The 19,041-nt window shown below is 35.2% G+C and overlaps 3 protein-coding genes across 3 annotated transcripts in view; 1 reads left to right on the top strand and 2 right to left on the bottom strand.

Moving 5' to 3' along the window:
• Positions 1-255: 255 nt before the first annotated feature.
• Positions 256-9,436, top strand: LOC129757110 (uncharacterized). The gene is made up of 4 exons (XM_055754236.1): positions 256-406; positions 472-678; positions 8,829-8,918; positions 8,987-9,436. Exons 1-4 carry the CDS (start codon positions 335-337, stop codon positions 9,236-9,238), a joined length of 621 nt encoding a protein of 206 aa, XP_055610211.1. The 5' UTR covers positions 256-334; the 3' UTR covers positions 9,239-9,436.
• Positions 9,401-19,041, bottom strand: part of LOC129757111 (COMM domain-containing protein 4) — a 43,579-nt gene continuing 33,938 nt past the window's right edge. The window contains exons 2-3 of the mRNA XM_055754237.1: positions 9,984-10,124; positions 9,401-9,917 (exon numbers count right to left, since the gene is read on the bottom strand). Of these exons, the coding sequence (XP_055610212.1) occupies positions 9,450-9,917; positions 9,984-10,124 (609 nt within the window). The 3' untranslated portion in view covers positions 9,401-9,449. The remainder of the gene's footprint in view (positions 9,918-9,983; positions 10,125-19,041) is intronic.
• Positions 16,103-17,395, bottom strand: LOC129757107 (uncharacterized). The gene is made up of 2 exons (XM_055754234.1): positions 16,882-17,395; positions 16,103-16,823 (listed from the first exon to the last, which is right to left on the bottom strand). The coding sequence occupies exons 1-2, from the start codon at positions 17,296-17,298 to the stop codon at positions 16,494-16,496; spliced, it is 747 nt and encodes a 248-aa protein (XP_055610209.1). The 5' UTR covers positions 17,299-17,395; the 3' UTR covers positions 16,103-16,493.

The raw sequence follows: 19,041 nt of genomic DNA, 5'->3' as shown, positions 1-19,041 counted from the left end.
AACATACCAGAATCCAGTATACAGTTTTTCCGAGATTGTTTCAAATTTTCAAACAGATTGATATCTAATTTTTTACTAAATAGTTTTTACGAGCTCGCATTTTCTCAGAATACGGTTTCCTGCCAAAAACAAAAAGCTCAATATCAATAACAATGTAGATGGTTAAAATAATTCCCGAGGTTGTTTTATTGGCGTCGCATAAGATATTTCCGATCGCGTGCATCCAAATCGGTTCGGCCCAAAATGTGATTTTCTTTGCTCGATCGGCACAAACCACGATTTGAACCATTCAGTTTCTCAGTCTAGCCGAGTGAAGACTAGAAGTGAGCTTAAAATGATTCTCGAAGATACGGTCAAGTTCCGGATGAGTGCCAAAACTCCCGAAGATGTTGCCAACTGGAAACTGGTACGTTGGAGCAGTGACTTTTTTCAAAAATAAAATTATCTACAGCGATTTTTTTTTAAATAAAGGCTTACAATTTCATCATCGAGACCAAATATTTCCTGGAGCACTACGACAGCATCGTGGAAACGTGGGATTTGTGCGATCAGGAGTTTCTGATGTTGCTGTGGCAGGTCGAGGAATTGTTGGCAGACGTTATGTTCAAATATACCACCGTTACGACGGAATACATTAGGCCGGTCCATCTGCCCAAGGTGGAGATTCGTTGCTGTGATGTAAGTACCTAAATTTATTCGATGGAGGGAGGGAGGCTCAAAAACAATTTTTAACATAACTCGAGCATTAGTCAAGCAAATGGAACCAAATTTAGCATGTGAGGGTATTTGGATACGAGCAATGTTTCAATGATTTTTTGAGACTTCCTTCTTAAAGTGGAGAAGTTTAAAGGGGGAGGGGGGCTTCCATGCAATTTTTATTGCTATTCGAACAAATTGAGCCAAATTGCCTTGAGAGGACATTTGGATATGAAAAAAGGTTCTACGATTGAAACTCCTCCCAATTTAAATTGGGGGATAGAAAGAGAGGAATAGGCCCATACACATTTAGGCAATACTCGATAACTGATAAAGCGAGGGGAATCACTTTTGGCATGTGAGGGTATTTGGGTGAACGAAATGTTCCCAAGATAGATGGTTTGAAGCTCTTCTCGCCTTTCATTAGAAAAACACAAAGGGGGAGGGGACTTCCATACAATTATTTAGTAAAATGGAACTTGATTTGGCATGGGAGAATATTTGTATACGGAAAAAACTCTATGGTTGTTTGAGACCCCTCCCTGATCCCAGTAAACAAATAGGAAAAGAAGAGGTGGTCACCACAGTCTATTTTTAAAGATGTCGAGAGTTAATCAGTCAAAAGGCACCGAGTTTGGTATGGGATTGTTATTTTGATACGAGTAAACTTCTTCCATTGAGTGAGTTAGGAAGAGGAGACGGAAGCCTCATGCATTTTTGTTGCATATCTAAAGGATACGAAATAATACGAAAGACATCCACTTTAATAGGGGAGGGTTTTGGGGAAGGGGAAATGTTTCTATGCTTATTGGGAAACCTTCCAATGGGGAGGCCCTCTCATACATTTTTTTCCTAACTCGATAACATTTTAAGAAAATGGGGCCAAATTCGTCATAGGAAAGTATATGGAAATGAGAATTTCCTTTCATTTCAGTGGGGAGCTTGAAAAAGGAAAGGGGTTCACCCATAATTTTTTTTTTTGATAACTCGAGAAATGATCAAGCAAATTTTGGTGAGAAGAGATTGGGGTACGAGAAACGTTTTCTTGGTTATTAAACAGGGAGACTCTCAAAATTTTATTTTTAATGACTTGGAAAGTGATCAAGCGAATGGAACCAAATTTGGCTTGAGAGAGGAATATTATACAAGTACAACATTTATTGTGGCAGAATTTAGGAACTTATGAATAAATGAATACAGAGCTTACTAAATAATGATTGAAAACAAATTTTAGGACAAGTTTTGAAAACAGAAAACAATATTTCAGAAAACAAGAATTAATCTCTTTTGTTGAATTCAGTTTTAGAAGGTGTAGCAAAGGACACTGGGTCAGCTAGTAACATTTTTTTATTCATCCCTCTATTACATTCTACTTAGTAAATGTGTCTAAGGTGTTGGTGTTGGGAAAAAGTGGTAGAAATTTTGACATTTTGAAAATTTTACCATGCAAAAATGTTTTCAAGATCTTGGGGCGTTGTATTTTTTTACAACACTGTTTCTATTTTAGCCGTATGTGATAGAAAAATTGCTATTTTTGCATCACAGCATGCGAAAATACAACACGTGTTGTAAAAAAACTAGAAGTCCACAGATCTTGAAAATGTTTTTGCATGGGAAAATTTTCAAAATGTGCCGTAAGTGTCAAAATTTCTACCACTTTTTCCCAACACCAGTGAACTTGCTCTAACAATAGTATAAAGTGAAGATTTAAAAACCAATGTCAAAGCTCAAAATCTTCTAATTTTTGTGGAATATTCTGCTTTAAGTTGCTGTTATAAATCAATAGAAGCATCGTTTGTTTGAAAAACAATAATAAACAGCCAAGGGGGGCATCCATTAATTACGTAACGCTCCTAGGGGGGGGAGGGAGTAAGCTCGAGCGTTACGAATCGTGACATAGGGGAGGGGGGAGGTATGCTTCTCGTTACGTAACGATTTTTTCCTTAAAAACCATTCCTCTTTAATGATTCTGAGATAGACTCTTTAAACTGTGTATTGGATATCCAAGAAATAATCGCTAGAAAATGTGTACAATTACCCCCACCCAGGAACTCAATTCATCCTTAAGACGGAAATTTTACTATTTTTCTCAATTTGCAAACTGCAATTTTGGTTATTCCGACGAATATTACTAAGAGGAGTATATTTTGCATAACAAGTTATGCTCCTTGAATGAACAAAATAAATGAAATATGTTAGATCATCAGTTAACAAGCACAGAACAACTATTAATAAGACCATCGTTTTATTTTATCAGAGAGTTATCATCAATGAGTACTAAGAAGCAATTTGGATAGCTATTAATTCCGTTTAGAAGAACGTTTAAAAAATTTATGTTAAAATCTTTTCTTACCATCGGAAATCATTATTCAAAAACATGAAAAGAGGGGGGGGGGGGTAATTATCAGCGTTACGTAATTTTCATAGGGGGGTACATCGAAACGTGACGATTTGTGACATACGGGGGGGAGGGGGTCAAAAAAGTGCATTTTTGCGTTACGTAATTTATGGATGCCGCCAAGTAAAAGTGAAAATAATTTCATTTTTAACTTTTTTATAGCTTTTCTGATAGTTTCACCGTTTCTTATCAGAGCCATTCGAATAACTTTGTGGGGGTTTGCTGAAGGTATTTTCATTCAATTTTCCTATTTGAGTAGCAAAAAAGAATGAACTAAAATATATTTGGAAAATGAACCTGATAATTGAAATGTTTAAGCAAATACAAAAGAAAAATTGCAATTTTATATGAACTTTTTCCCTAAGCATTTAAAGAAAATGAAAAAAAAGTATTAAAATATTGATTTTTTTTTTATTTTATTGAAAAAAGAACTCTCACCTGAACACCACATTAAAGATTGGCTACTTTACAGTTTTTTTGTAAAACTTTTAAATTTAAAAGTCATTTTCCGGTTATTAATTTTCGAAACGCGAATAAATATGAAGTGGAGATGGCAACAATTGTAATCTAAATTCAAAATTGAAATGAGGATTCGAACCATTTTGATAGGCAATTCAGATAAAAATATATAAAAATCTAGAATTTGAAGCAAAAATCTTCGTCTTTGAACATTGGAGAATCGATTTGTCGATCACTTTCTTCGTCTTTGGACATTGGAGAATCGATTTTAAAAATCTATTTAAAACTAAATTTACTTTAAAATCATGAATAATGAACTAAATTGTAAATTGCAACTTAGAACATGTACATTTCACTTTTGAAACCTGATTTGAATAAATACAGGAAGCTCTAACGCAAAATACTTATAAATTCAATTAAGAAAGCTGATTAGGAGTCTGAAATTGAATTTCGAGTTTTGAAATTAGAATTATTATTCTGAACCAACATGTAGGTATGATTCATGATTGCAAAATCTGTTTTTATAGCAACTCGAAAAATGTAATATGAATCGGAATCCGTTGTTTTTTTAAGTGAAATCTATGCACAATGCAAATTTGAGTTCTACAGCTGGATCTAAGCTTTATATTTTTTATTTTAAATTAATTAAAAGTCTTTAAAAGCTGATTTTGACTAATTTTGGGGTGCTGCTTCCAAATATGCAATTAGTTTACAGTTTTGTACATTCAAGGTAAAAATAAATTTGCAATATTTTTACACTTATTTCCTTATTTGGCAAAACTTTGGAAGCCCAAATTAGAGGATTTTAATTAAATTAATGATCAACTTTCTCAAAGACCGCGAGTAATTTTGACCATTGAGAGAAAAAAAATTACAAAGTATTCATTTGATTAATTTTTCGGTAAAGCATGACGACTTTGAGGAAACTGAAAAGGATTTTTTATACAAAGTAATAGTTAGTTATTTTTGAAAACAATTTTCAAAAAAGTTGTTTAATAAATTAAAACATCTTTTATCTAAAACTTACAAAATCCGGGATTTTAAAATTGTCGACCAAAAATCCTGGCAATATTCGGGCAAATTTGGTCAGAACTCAGCAACTACTCTACAAAAATCAAGTAAAAATACTTGAAAAAAATCATCGATACTCTTCAGCAGATTTTAAATCGTATTTAAGGCTTCCAAAAACCCGTTCATGAAAAAAAAAATTTCAATACTTGTTTTATTTGTTTGATTTGGCAAATAAAATGAATAAACCCGGGTTAAATCCGGAAATTTTGAATTAAATATTTGGGCAAACCCGGATAAAACCGGGCAATCTGGCAGCCTTACTTTATACCAACAGCTCAGAAGCGTTCTTAAGTGATTTCTGAAACAATTACATTTTTATTCTAGTAAATAAAAAAAAATGAAATTTTACTTTTTCAAAGCATTTTATCTCTGAAACTTGAATAGCTTTACAGAATCGAAAGACTGTGCTGAATTAATGTTTATATTTTGATTTGAAATCATTTTTGTTTTGTAAAGGATTGTTTGTTCATCAGGTTAATATTGATCGATTTTAATCAAAAAAAAAATTAAAAAAAATCCAAATGCAGTATCACAAAAACTAGAGCTCATAGACAAAATCTGACAAAAGATTCTATTTCAGGTCACCAAATGCTTTAAAAACAGTATTTTTTGAGAAACTGAGAAATTTTCACCGAGCTTCCTAGAATACTAATCAGGTGTTGAAAAGCTCAAAAAAAAAAATGTAGTTCTATTATTTTTTTATAAATTACACATTATATCTAAATTGTAATTAAGAAACAACGCGCACATAGAAATTTTCACCACAATCAGCGAGTTCAATATTTTTCAGTATTTTAGTGATTATGAAATATGTTAAACAGACAACCTTTTTTGCTTCCATTATAGTAAGTTCAAGGTGACCAGCGAGTTTCCATTTTCAAATTCCCGGTTTTCTCGATTGAGTTTTTATGATTTTTCAGTTTTAATATACATACATAAATAAATATGTTTATCGTTTTTTACCCAAAAAGTACACAATTTTATTAAAGTCTAACGTGAAAATGTAAGAGGACTTTAAATTCAATCCTGAAATTCAAAGATTATTCAGATTACGATGATGTTTGTTGAGATTATATAAAATTATCAGTGTTCGGCACAAAAGCGCTAAATCGCTAATCGCTAGTTAGTCCGCTAATTTTTTGTTAGCGGTTTAATTTTGCTGCTAAGTTTTGATGGATCTAGCGAATTAAAAAGATTCGCTATTTTTTGGTTCCGCTAATTGAAGACCGCTATCTTCCATATGTTTGTTTCAATCTCTCGAATAATAAGTGATAGAATAAACTTTTTATCAATCAAGTTAAGGTGACATTGGGCTACATTCTGATTGTTTGATTGGATTAATTGAAAGAATGCGTACTGGAGTTAGAGGAAAGATGTATTAAGTGTCATTTTTCCCTCGTGTCGCACTTTTTTTCGCGACATTTACAGAAGAAGATAACACCTGTGTTGTCCACGTCATTTAATCAGTCTGTAAAGCCTAAAGCGCCTAAGACGGTGTAGGTCTTTATACATCATAAAACTATTTTTAACATCCCCTTGTCAGCTTATTGTTTTAAAGTGGTTAAGAAATTTAATTTTCAAAATACAGAGTTTTAGTATTTTTATAGACCAGTTCATATAAAGATAAAATAAAATTAACATAAAATGAATTAAAATTGTTAAGTTGTGCATGATTCATTGTAGCCTTCGTTTTCAAATAGAAATTGTATAAATGCGTTTGACAATGCTCCTGCATGTTTGAAAAAGGGGAGAGCTGGTTAAAGATTTTAAATGAGGAAAATTAAAAATAATACAAAAATCAACAAATGGGAATGAATTGCACAAAAGATTTTTTGCAACGAAAAAGTATACTATCTAGTTTGCATAAAACCGATAAATCGAGAATTTTTTTTACCAAAATTTGAAAAATAAGGCTTCTATTTCCACATTCTGTTATTTTGCTCTTGTCATTGTTTGAATATTTGGATATTTTTTCTACTTGTAGAACACAGAGGGGTGATAAAATTCCCATTTTTCACAGTTTTGTTTTGCTCATATAATTGTATAAAAGTTTGATCAATTTATTGATTTTTTTTATGAAATACTTGAAACTTTTATTATTCCCCCTCGGTGAGTTGAAAAAATCAAAGGGGGGAAGGGCGTTACAAAAGAAGGATTTGATATTTTTTCCGGCCTTAATGTTGGTTAATTGTTAGCGATTAGCGATTAGCGCTTTAAGCTTGAAGCGATAACTTTTTCGGCACATTTAGCGTATTTCATTAGCGATCGCTAACTTTGATTGAGTTAACGATTTAATTAGCGGCGCTAATTTTTCAGCTAGCGATGCCGAACACTGAAAATTATGAAAACAGATTCCGATTAATCTTATTCTTACAAAGCATTCTGACACTTTATTTCGATTCTGAAACTATTTATCTAAATCCAGGCATATTATCCAAATTCATAGTCTAAATTTTCAGTCCGACCAAAAAATGGATGTCTTTATTCGAACTTTCAATTATAAACCTTAATCCTAGTTAGAAAAATTATTCTTAGGCGAAATTTACTTTTTAAATTCTTATTTGAAAATGATTTGGAACCTTAATTAATTATTATCTGTAATTTTCAACAATATCCAACGCTTTTGCCGAAGGTTTGCCGTCCTAAAACAAACGACTTTTTTTCGTGAAATTGTGTTTTCGCCATTTTTCGGTTTAGGAGGTTAGTGTACTGCCAACTGATTTAAGTTCCCGGTCAATTATTTTGTAATTTCCAGTAAAAACTCAGCAAGAATATAGTTATTGAGGGTTTGTCATACACACTTAGAAAAATCCATGTAACATTACATGCAACAGCATGGGTAGAAGGGAATCGGGCATTTACACGCAACAGTACTGCTTGTTTCATGTAAACTTCCCATCGCATTCAACTGCTTTGTTTACTGTAGGTTTACATTTCCAATGTCACTCTTAGATGTTGCTATTTATCCAATAAGAAAAAGATTGGGTTTCTCGTTTATAATATATTTATTTTTAAAAAATAAAAACTGCATCTAATGATAACAAGCTAACATTTTGATCAAATTGAATATTACACACTGAATTATTCACTGTCACAAAACGCCGGTTGGTGTTTTCCGATTCCCTTAACGACGGAAACGACGACAGGTGCCGGAGGACATCGAAAGCAACTGTCGAATTTCTGCAAAATAACAAATAGAACAAATTAATCAACATTGTAACTTCTTCTCAAAAAGGTATTTCAATATATTTTCAGTTACCTTACTAAATAATTCCGTGCCTTCCACCTCCGGGAGGAGTCTCCAACTCGATCAGAAGCAAACAGCACACGAACAGGTACAACAAAACACGGACGAAGGTTGAGATACTGAGATTTACATGAAATTGCAAGATAATTTCATCGCAAATGTCAAGATGCTATACTCTTTTTCATATTTTCTGCGGCGATGAGACGAAACAGTGTAATGTAAGATTACATTTTTCTTTCTGTGTAGAAATAAGTAGATATTTATAAGAAAATGTATTCAGATCTCATGAACCAGTTGAAACCTAACAATCGAATAATATTTTAAAAAGGCTAAAACAATTTTGGATTGAGTTTTGTGAAATACAAAAAAAAGTTTTTTGTTGAAAAAGATCTCACCCGAACACCACGTTCAAGATTGGCTACTTTACAGTTTTTTTGTAAAATTTTTAAATTAGAAAGCCATTTTCCGGTGATTATTTTTCGAAACTCGAATAAATATGAAGTGGAGATGGGAACAATTTCAATCTAAATTCAAAATTGAAATGAACACGTTTTTTTGTAATGAGGATTCGAAAAAATAGATAAACAATTAAGGTAAAAATCTATAAAAATCTAAAACTCGAAGCTAAAATCTTAGATTTGTCGGTTATTTTCTTTATCTTTGAAAATTGGGAACAATTTTTTAAAATTCAAATCTTAAAATTGTTGAAATTGAAGTTAGGTATTCAAAAAAAATCAATTTAAAAGTAAAATCATAACTAAATTGGGAATTACAACTTCAAACCGACATTTCATTTTTGAACCCTAATTTGAATAAATACAGGAAGCTCTAACGTACAATACTTATACATTCAATTAAGAAAGCTGATATCGAGACTAGGCCTTGGAAGATTTTACGAAAAGTTTGACACGAATCCTACTTAGAGTGTTACTTATGATAATTCCAACTTCTTTCCAGATTCATTTCGATAAATCTTCCCACCTGGCGAAGCATTATTACACAGTACATCACACGCGAACAAAGTTGGACAACATACGTTACATTGAGGTTTGTTGAATCAATACCTACTCTTAGTGGTTCAGATTAGCTTAATTTTCACCATTCGTTCCTTCCAGATGAAAGCCGGCATCCTGAAGTTGGACTTCTACCGTCGATGTCTAAAGTATTACGCACAGTACGGCACCTGGGCCGACAATGTACTGTGTCTGTACCTGAAGCGCATCTACCGGAAGGTAAACTTCACGCTGGATCCCTTCCGGGAATCCGATGACTCATCCAGTAAGGTTTCCGTTGCGGCGACGGAAACGGAACCCGACGAGGATGACGACGAAGAACCCGACGAGGAAGCGGAACCGGAATTGGAATGAATGTGGTTTTGTGAGAGCCGTTTTCTAGAATTTAAGGCAACATGTTTGTAAAATGACTGAACGCATTACCCTAGGATGTAAGATTTGTAAAAAAAAAATTCTTTAAAAACAAATGTGATGTCAAGGCTTTCGGTGATGTTTTTGCACAGGAAGCAATAACCGTTATCTTCGATTAGCAATAGATTTAATTTATCTGAATGTGTTGTCTGTTTCATTTTACCTCACCATGTTTAGCTTCGAAATCGTACCCATCCATGATGGATTTAATTGTTTTCAACTCTTTTAGCAAGATGGGAATGTCGCTTCGATTCACATTGACCGTGTGGGATGCCGGTTGGGAAACCCCATTGACAATTTCGTTTGCGATATCGAACTGCAGTTGAACGCAATCAATGGTTCCTTCCGGAATGCTGCTGGAAACACTTTCCAGCTCATTAATTTTCAAACTAGAGCGTAGGAGGACGGAACGAAACTGGCTAACGTAATCTTCCAGCACCCGGCACATGACCGTGGTGTGATCTTTGGGCAATCCCAGCTGTTGCAATTCGGTTCCGAAAATTGAACTTTCGGTATTAAAACGTGCAGCACTTACCAACAGGAACCGGATGCAGGCAAACGCCGCCTTCGGAGTGTCCATCGAACCTTTGCTGATTCCGAAAACTTTTCGAACTTGATCTTCCTATTAAAATTAAAAAAGAAAAATGTAAGATTAATTATTCCACGATTGTCGACATAATCAACTGACCGGAACTTCATTGCCCAAAATGCCTTTCGCCACGAATTCGGCTACCTGGTCCAGTTGTTCCGAACTTAGTACGGCTAGGTTGGAGTGAATTTCCGCCAAAACCCAATCCGGGCAGTCGCCATCGCCGCAGAAGCGAAATTTCTGCAAAAAAAAGTAAAAAAGTGAAATCAGGAAAAGGCAACAAATCAATTAAAACTTGTTAATGGGCACTGTTTGAAGTGAAGTTTTTTTCTCGGACGCGCAAGGCCAATCGATTATCAATTAGACCTTACCCGGAATGATTAACATTAAACTTAGAAGGTGACTCCCTCCTCTGTTTAATCCTAGCTGAATTCGAGTTCACAGAAACAATTTACAAAATCTAAGCTCTGGATCTTATCCAGATTGAGGAATTTGTATTCTAGATAACGTTATCCAAATTTCGAATTAAATACACCATTTGAACTGGAAATTCAGTGTTCGTTATTCAAAATTGAAAATTGTAAAATACAGTGTAGATTTCTCCCGGCTCTATGTTGTTTGGGAGTAGCCGACCAACCATGCTCAAATATGTCATTTAAATCTCCTCTGTAATTTATGTAATTTTTGTGATTTATGTAATTTTTATCTTTTTTGTAATGTTTATTAATTTTTATGATCTGTGTCATTCTTCATTTTCGCAATGTAGTCATTTTTATAATTTCTTTGTCATTTTTAAAATTTCTTTGTCTTTCTATCAATTTTGTCATTTTTTATTTATGTCAGTTTTGTAAATTCATTCACTTTCGTCTTTTTTGTCATTTATTTTTGCATTTGTTGGTAATTTGTGTCGATTTTTGTTTTCACTTTTGTCTTTTTGTTATTTCAGGGATTTTTTTTTTCATTTCCTTTTACAATCAAACGGTAATTTTATAATTAAAAAACGTTCCACGGTTAATTTTCCCCATCTTTTGAATGCACGATTGCGTGACGATTTTAACATTGGACTTCCACACCTTCCAGTGAAATGATTTTTTTCCGGGAAGCAACACTTCCCTCCACCCGAAGAAATGAAATCAAACAAATTCAGTGCAATCATTCAAATCCGAACCCATTGAGAAGTAGGTACCTTGTAAGCAACCCATCATCATCCATCCATTACTTTCGGCTCAGTTGCTTTCATGATTATAACTAAGCCATGATCCCGGACAAGCGCCTTTTTAACCCATGAAACGGTGACGTCATGCAGAAAACTTTTCAATGAGAGACTCAGCCCCATCGACGAGGATGGGTCACTTTTGGATTCGAAGTCGCCGCCGTTTCGTCAAAGTGTTACATTAAAATATACCTGGAATGTACCGTCTCCGCCACAACGCTTCCAGGGATAAGTGCCGTCCTCCCTCCCCTAAAAATCGAATTCACAGACAGATGATGCTGCTTCCTTCAATGAAAATTAGTGTGCATCAAAGATTGAATCATACTACAGCAGAAGTCAAACTATAGCTCCCCGTCTTAACGTTGGTGGGGTGCCGATGATGGTAAATTGCTAAATTTCCTCCGACGTGCGCATAGATTTAAATGAAGCATGTAGACGAACTTCAATCGGGATGGGGAAATTAAGTGCTAAACTCGGTGGAAGCTTCACAGTAGAGAAATAGAGGAAAATTATTGTTGGATAAACTTTAAAAACGGATTTCTAAATAATTCCTGGATTCAAATTTATATCTTTTATATGTTTTAGAAATAAGGGGTGGATTCGAAAAAAATGCAACACATTCTTTTGTAAATAACTTTTGAATGCATAGATGTAAGTCACGGCCGTAGGTACGGTGATGGGAGAGGGGGGGTTGGTGGACCCTCCATGAGGGTCCAAAAATACCTCACAACTCAAAATTTCAAATTCCTAATAAAATTTCGATGAACGACTAAAATGTTCCAAGAGTAACAATCTCGACTCAGAACTAAAGCCAAAACCTCTAAATCTTATTCCAGGTTCACAATTCTAGTACAGTTTTAAAAAAAAAATTCTCACTTGTTACTGAAATTTTGTCCCGAATATCGAATTTTAATGAAATAAGACCAAGCTTGCCAGATTGCCCAGAAGTTGACCGATTTTGTTCACTTTATTTGTAAAATCAAACGAAAATTTGATTTTATTCATTAGAATTATGTATTGTGCATCCCAATTTTTTGAGCAAATTACAAAAAAAATATCAAAAATGATTTTAGGGAACCTCAAATATGATTTCAAATTGACTGAGGTGTTCAAAGAAAAAAAGTTTTTCATGTGTTTTCTTAATGATTTTTATTGAACAATTCGGATATTGGCGGATATTGGGGTAAATTACCCGAAATTGCAAGGCCCGGATAAGGAGTGTATCAAAAATAAGTTATAAACACTTTTTTTTCATTGTATTGATTTTATTGATGATTCAAATAAAGAAACAATTCGGAAGTGTTTTAAAAAGCTTATTCTTAAAGTTTATAAAGAAATACAAGTGAAAAAGCAATTATTGGTAATATTCTCGGACTTTCGACTTGACGCATTTCATTAGGTTTTGTACAGCTGATTGATCACACTTCTTGGCCGCAGCATTCCTTTTTTTCTTGAAAACCGCCATGGTCCTGTTGGTTTTACCATCCTTCTTGAAAACTCTCTTGACGATATCCCAATATCGTTCCATGGGGCGAAGCTGGGGGCAGTTTGGTGGGTTAATATCTCAACGAAATCTACATCGTTATCCTCAAACCATCTAAGAGTGGATTTAGCGTAGTGGGCTGACGCCAAATCCGGCCAAAACAATGGTAGAGTCGTATGTTTCTTATACCGTATTTGTTTATGCCGAGTGTTGCACCGGTGCACCCCTAGGTGCTGTCAAACTGTTTGTTTATTCGGACAGTGTTGAACTGGTTTTGACCTGGTGTTGCACTGCCATCGGGCGGTGTTGCCCCGAAAATTTGGTCAGTGTTGCGAGAGAGTGTGTGAGTGAGTGAGGTAGCAATATACTGGCGAAGATTTTTTTTTATTGGGTATGGTGGAACACTGAACGAGGGGAGAAAAGAAACACGGTATTATACAGTAGCAGCAACCTTTTCTGCAAACACTCCTTTTGGTAGATATCGGCATGTATTGTTCCTTTTGTAAAGAAACTTGCCGACTTCAATTCGCAGGAGCAGATTGCCTGCCTCACAAGCACTTCCTGGCCAAATTTTTCCACCCCAATCGACTTCTCGTGGTCACTCATATCCTCCCAAATAGCTGCAGTGTAGAATTGTGGTCCCGGAAGAGTACTGGAATCCTCCTTTACATAAGTTTCATCGTCCATGAGAATGCACGCATCTGGCTTCTGCAAAATTCGATGATACAGCTTCCGGGCTCTGGTTTTGGTTCGTGATTTTTTTTCAGCCATTTGTTTGGACACTTTCTGCTTCTTGTATGTTTTCAGGTTGTTCCGCTTCTTGATCCGCTGTACCATTCTGATCGATGTCCCAGCTTTTTTCGCCAAATCCCGTATGGACATCGATCGATTCCGGTTGATGAGGTTGATTACCTTACGGTCCAGATTTGGGTCAGATGGTCCTGGTTTTCTGCATCTTCCTGGCAAATCATCGAATGTATAGTATTCCCCGAACTTGTGGATGATGGATTTTACGCTCGCCGGATGAATGCTGAAACGTTTCGCCACTTCATTCATCGAGATGCCCTTCTGTCGCATACAAATGTCCAACACACGAATTTTAACTTCTTTTTTAATTCGCGACTTTTTGGGAGAAACGAATGTTTCAAACGTAAACAAAGCGCTGGTTCACTCTTGACCTTGACTGATCAAGATGCCACATACAGGTGAGCATAGTTATGCGCGTTCACGCCCTAATATGTTTATAGTTAATTTTCGATACACTCCTTATTGGCGGAAAAATATCTTGTAAGCTTAGGTTAGAATAATATCGTATTTTGTGGTTTCAAACTTGCTTATGAACATTAAAATTCGATGTCTGTGATCAGATATCCCATTCTTTATTTAGTGTTTTGTTCTTGAAATCCAGTTTTGATCATCTTTGGAAAAAAACCTGATTCGAATCTTGGTTTTGCATTTCAAACCTCAACTAAATCCATTTTCCATATTCGAAACTCATCGTTTCGGAATGTGGAAAGGAAAAAAATGACTATTACAATATTACAACTTATAATTCTTTTGCTGAATTGGAACCTAAAAAAGTTTCATAATGATCATCTAGAATTGAAAAATCCAAAACAGTTCCATCATTTGCAATTTTTATTTTTATTTCTTTAGATTTGGATTAATTTCAAATAAGGCTGGAACAAATATCAATTTCTTCTTTTGTCACCCTCCCACCCCCCTTCGAAATTTCAAAAAACACGAAGGGGAAAAGAAATAAAGTTTCCAATATTTGAAAGATTACAAGATCAAAACGCAAATTTAAGAAGATGGGAATTATTTGACCTATTGTTTTCTTAATTTGATTGAATTATTCGATAAAAAAAACTTGATTTCTAGGTTTTGTGCTACGATATAGTATGCAATTTTGTTGCATACAAGCTTCCGTGCCATTTATCTAAATTTATTTGTTTTTCGCATTATTTTTTATTGCCCCTGTTTTCTGAAATCGAAGGTCAAGCTTTTGCTTGAATTTGGTCGAAGTTATAACTTATTTACCCGATTGTCCTCCTTCGGCACAAAAACAACATATTTAACTTTTTATCACTCCGCCACAGTTTTTGCGTAATGGCACCATTCCGGGTTCAACTTTAACACAGTATACACTTTGTGAGAGCTATTGAAGTGCAAACGCTCGCATTTGGAGGCAGTCTTCTTTGTATTTTTAGCCATTCATCGTGTCAATCGTTATGAATAAGGTTGCCAGATTGTCCGGTTTTATTCGGGTTCGCCCGGATATTTAATACAAAATTTGGAAACAGTCGGACCCGGCCCGGTTGCTCGGATTTCATTGAAAAATGCCCGAATTCTGTTCACTTATTGTGTCTGTTCACTTATTTTGGCAACCAAACAAAATAAAATAACAAAAAATATTGTTATTTGCGTTTTTCATTTATACCTCTAAAACGAAATGTTTGAGGAAGTTTTATAAAAATAATCATGAAAGGTTTTTTTGGAAGCCTAAAATATGATTTAAAATCTATCGATGAGTTTTGATGATTTTTTTAGGATTCTTGATTTATGATGGGTGATTTTTTAGTTTAAAAAAATTGCCCGGATAATGGCCGGATTTTTGGTCGTCAATTTTGAAATCTAATGCCCGGATTTTGCCAGGTTTTTATATAAAATTGCCCGGATTTGTCCGGCCCGGATACGTGCTGAAAAAATTCTGGCAGCCTTAGTTATGAAACTCTGAGTGATTTGCAGTTTCCACAGATCCTTAGCGTCCTCAAGTCTCAAATACTAGACAATAAATTTCTCAATTTTTTTCTCCTTTTTATCTCCGGGGAATACAGGCCAGACTTTTCAACGAAAAGTTTCTGGTTGGAAACCTGCCAGATGACCGCCAAAGAGTTAGTTTTGCTGTCCATTAGGAAATTCTTCAAAATATCTCCCCACTAGCCAAATATTTTGGGCATGATTTTACCACCGTATTTTGTTTATTTTATCAGTGAGCAGGTCTTTTGCCTTGTAGAAATGAAGTCAGGCCTGTTTATTTAGATGAACCAGTCAGAAAAATTTATCTTCTTTATCACTTCGTCTATTGAAATGTTCGGATTGAGCTAGAAAAAACCATTCTTATTCCTTAACTTCATGGAATCAATCATCTTCGTTTTTATTCAAAATTTTGTTCTATATTCGATCCTCTAAGACTTTTTGAACGATTAACCATGTGAACCTTGGTCGAATAGATGATTTCCAGCTGTATTTGGGTCTCCCAATGGGACTTTTCTAGATTTTTCTCGATCCTGCCCAAAAAGTTTTGTCAATTAACTTCAGTACTGGACGCTATCTCGTAAAACACTTTACAGATTGTAACCAAAGTTTGTACACATTACATTACTAAGTCACGGTGCGCCTCTGGACCGTTATTATAAAAAAAAATTGTCCATCAAATCCAAGTACGGGGCTCGATTCCTTAGGTCATTCTGCACCTCTTGGTAAATTTTAAAAAAAATCCCTAGCAGAAAATCCGAGAAATCTTGATTTTAAGGTTTTTGTTGAGAAATTTCAAAATAATTCATATTCAAATTATTCAATATCATCAAAAAACCTCCAAAAACGTCAAAAAAGTGGTCCAAGTCATTTCCAACCAGTATGTATTTGTTGCCGTTGATAAAATTATGATTATTTACAACTGACTTAACTCTCCAAACATGGCTTAAGTGTATTATAAGTATGGTTTATTAGGGGTTTAAGTTTAGTTTAAATTATTGTTTCCGTGAAGTTATGGGGGAAAATGAATTTCAAATCAGTGGTGCTTTTATTGGTTAGTAGGAAAAGGAAACAGTGAAATAGTAAAAAGTAAAAGTAAACTATAAAACAGCAATACAACTAAAAATAATGAATGGAACATATTAAAAACTCAAAACTAACACATATGGTTGCTGTTGTAATCAATCAAAGAGTTTAACAAACGGTCGTTATAAACCTTTGATGATTTGGGAGCTTTATATCGCTGCCAAATCACATCAAAATCAGCATGTACGGATTCGGAGGCTTGCTCATTGTGAAGCCCAAGTCCTCTTCCGGCTTCTCGACAGAAATCCGCCACATGGTACTTTGTAATGTGATATTTAGATGTGAATGGAAGATTCAGCTTCTCCCAGCTGCTGGCAAAATCTGCAATAGCCTCCTCAAACCCATGCTCGAGTTTAAAGGAAAAGCATTTTGCATACACGTTTTTGAAGTTATTCAGAACCTGAAAATCGTAATATTTATTAAAAACTTGGTAAAGTTTATTTAGTAGAACAACCAACCGTAACGTAATCTGAAAGTTCAGGGTTGTCTGCCAAACAATTGGTAGCATCCAATAGCGCGTGGCAAGCTCTTCCGGTGAAACCGTACGTCATCTGTTGGTGTCTCACCTGTGCTTGTTCCACCCATAAGTCTACCCAGTCTGGTGCTTTCTTCTCAAGTGACTTAAAAATTGTATTAATAATTCCAAGCGTTATATGTAACGGTGGAGGCGGGCAAAGGTTCACGATTTTGTCTTCATCACTACCCGAGACCAACGGGGCATTCACGCAGCTTGCGAAGTTCTTTCCATTCAATTTCTTTTTTCTTGTGCAATTTTCGTTTATACTTCCTTTGGTTCTCGCGGTTCCGTTTGCTACACCGAGCTCGCTCTTTAAAGCCTCACAGTATGGACATGGATTCTTCGAAGAGTGGGCCATTATGCCAATTATAATATTTATAATCTTGAGGTCCCCAGCAACCAAGTATTCGAGCTCGTGTAATTTGAGAAGTTTCGTCCAAACGGGGGAAATATTGTCATACTTTTCAGAGAGATTTGGTGAAAGTGCAATGATGAAAAGCTTCTTCACGCCGCCATCCTTGAAGCCAGCCAGATGTTCCATTTGCGGAGAGATCACAGATAACGTTATCTTGAAGAAGCTCCTACCCCCATCAATTCCAATTTTCACCACAAAATCATCAACAGGTGGTCTTGAACGTTTGATACGGTTAATGAGTTCCGGTACATCAGTGCAATATGCAACAACATGATCTGACGAAGGTGCTACATTTCCTGTGATGCTGGACAACTGAACTACATCAAACAAGTCTTTAAGCTGCCGGTTCATTTCAATCAATTTCAACCGCACTCCAGATTCTATATCGACTCCAGAAGCTCGAATACTTTTAATCACACCTAGATAATAGATAGATTATATAAAACAACCATTGTTATGAATAAAATACTAATTACCCATTGTTTTCCTCATGCTTTCGCCTTTGACCTTAAACAAATCATCTGCACGTAGTTTTTTGGGAGGTTCTGGACAAGTTGAAACTTTCTCGAATACAGACGGTCTTCCACGAAGATTTCGCAGAACACATTTTCCATCTTGATGGATAAAATATTTTTTTTTTTTGGATTTTTTAAATCAGGTGATCAGTGATGGTTTGAATCATTTGACTTAATTTTGAATCATTTGCTTATAACTTCTTTTGAAAACATTTTTCCCAGAAATGATGTTCTAAACTTTAGTAGAACTAGATCTTAGCTGCAACTTTTGTGACCAACACAAACCTGTATCTCTTATGCCTTATGAATGAGAAATCGAAAAGTTTAAATTTTTGAGCAATGATCGTAATCACAATCATTTGGATTAGCGGGTTGGATTAAATCCTACAATTCATACCACATTGAAGATACATATTTATGACATACAAGAAAGTTGTAGCTTAGATCTGTATCTACTAAAGTTTAGAACATCATTTCATGGAAAAATGTTTTCAAAAGAAGTTATAACCAAATGATTCAAAAATAAGTCAAATGATTCAAACCATCACTGCAGGTGATTATTTTAAAATATAGTTTTACCTGGTGAATCTGGCTTTGAACGCATATAGTCAGCTACTGCCGCATCCGCTGAGCTTGACGAGGGCTCTCCATTATTCAAAATTAAAATGATTTTCAAATTCGACGCTCGGGTGGATTGAGTGCAATGGTGCCTTTTTCCTCTTCCGTATTCACTGTAGCAAGTTTTACAAATTACCACCGCTTTACACCCATCAATGTCTTCTGTGTCTGGACTGGACCTGGGTCTTCCGCGCTTGAGTTTCTTGGGTTCAAAACCAGGCAGGTTGCTTCTGCCCTCATGTATACCGGCAGCAACACAAATCTCACATTTGCACATTCCTTGAGATCGCGTGATGATTGAATTTTCGAGCTTGTAACTTCGAATCCTGGGGACCCTTGTACCTCCCTTGCTGAACTCTCCACACGACGCGCGACATGTTCCGCAAATGACCGACGGATACAAATTTTCTCTGGATTCAAAATCTTGGAGAAATTTTCGAATAACAACTCTTATACCTGCACTTATCGGTCGAAGCGACGATGTCTTAGAAAGGCAGAGTACGCAAACCAAATTTCTGTTCTTTTCGTGAACATCCATTTTGAGGACAAAAAT

Source organism: Uranotaenia lowii, chromosome 3 (genome assembly GCF_029784155.1).
Source record: "Uranotaenia lowii strain MFRU-FL chromosome 3, ASM2978415v1, whole genome shotgun sequence".
Taxonomy (NCBI): domain Eukaryota; kingdom Metazoa; phylum Arthropoda; class Insecta; order Diptera; family Culicidae; genus Uranotaenia; species Uranotaenia lowii.
Note: the sequence above shows the minus strand (reverse complement) of the source record. Positions and strands in the feature narration are given on the sequence as shown.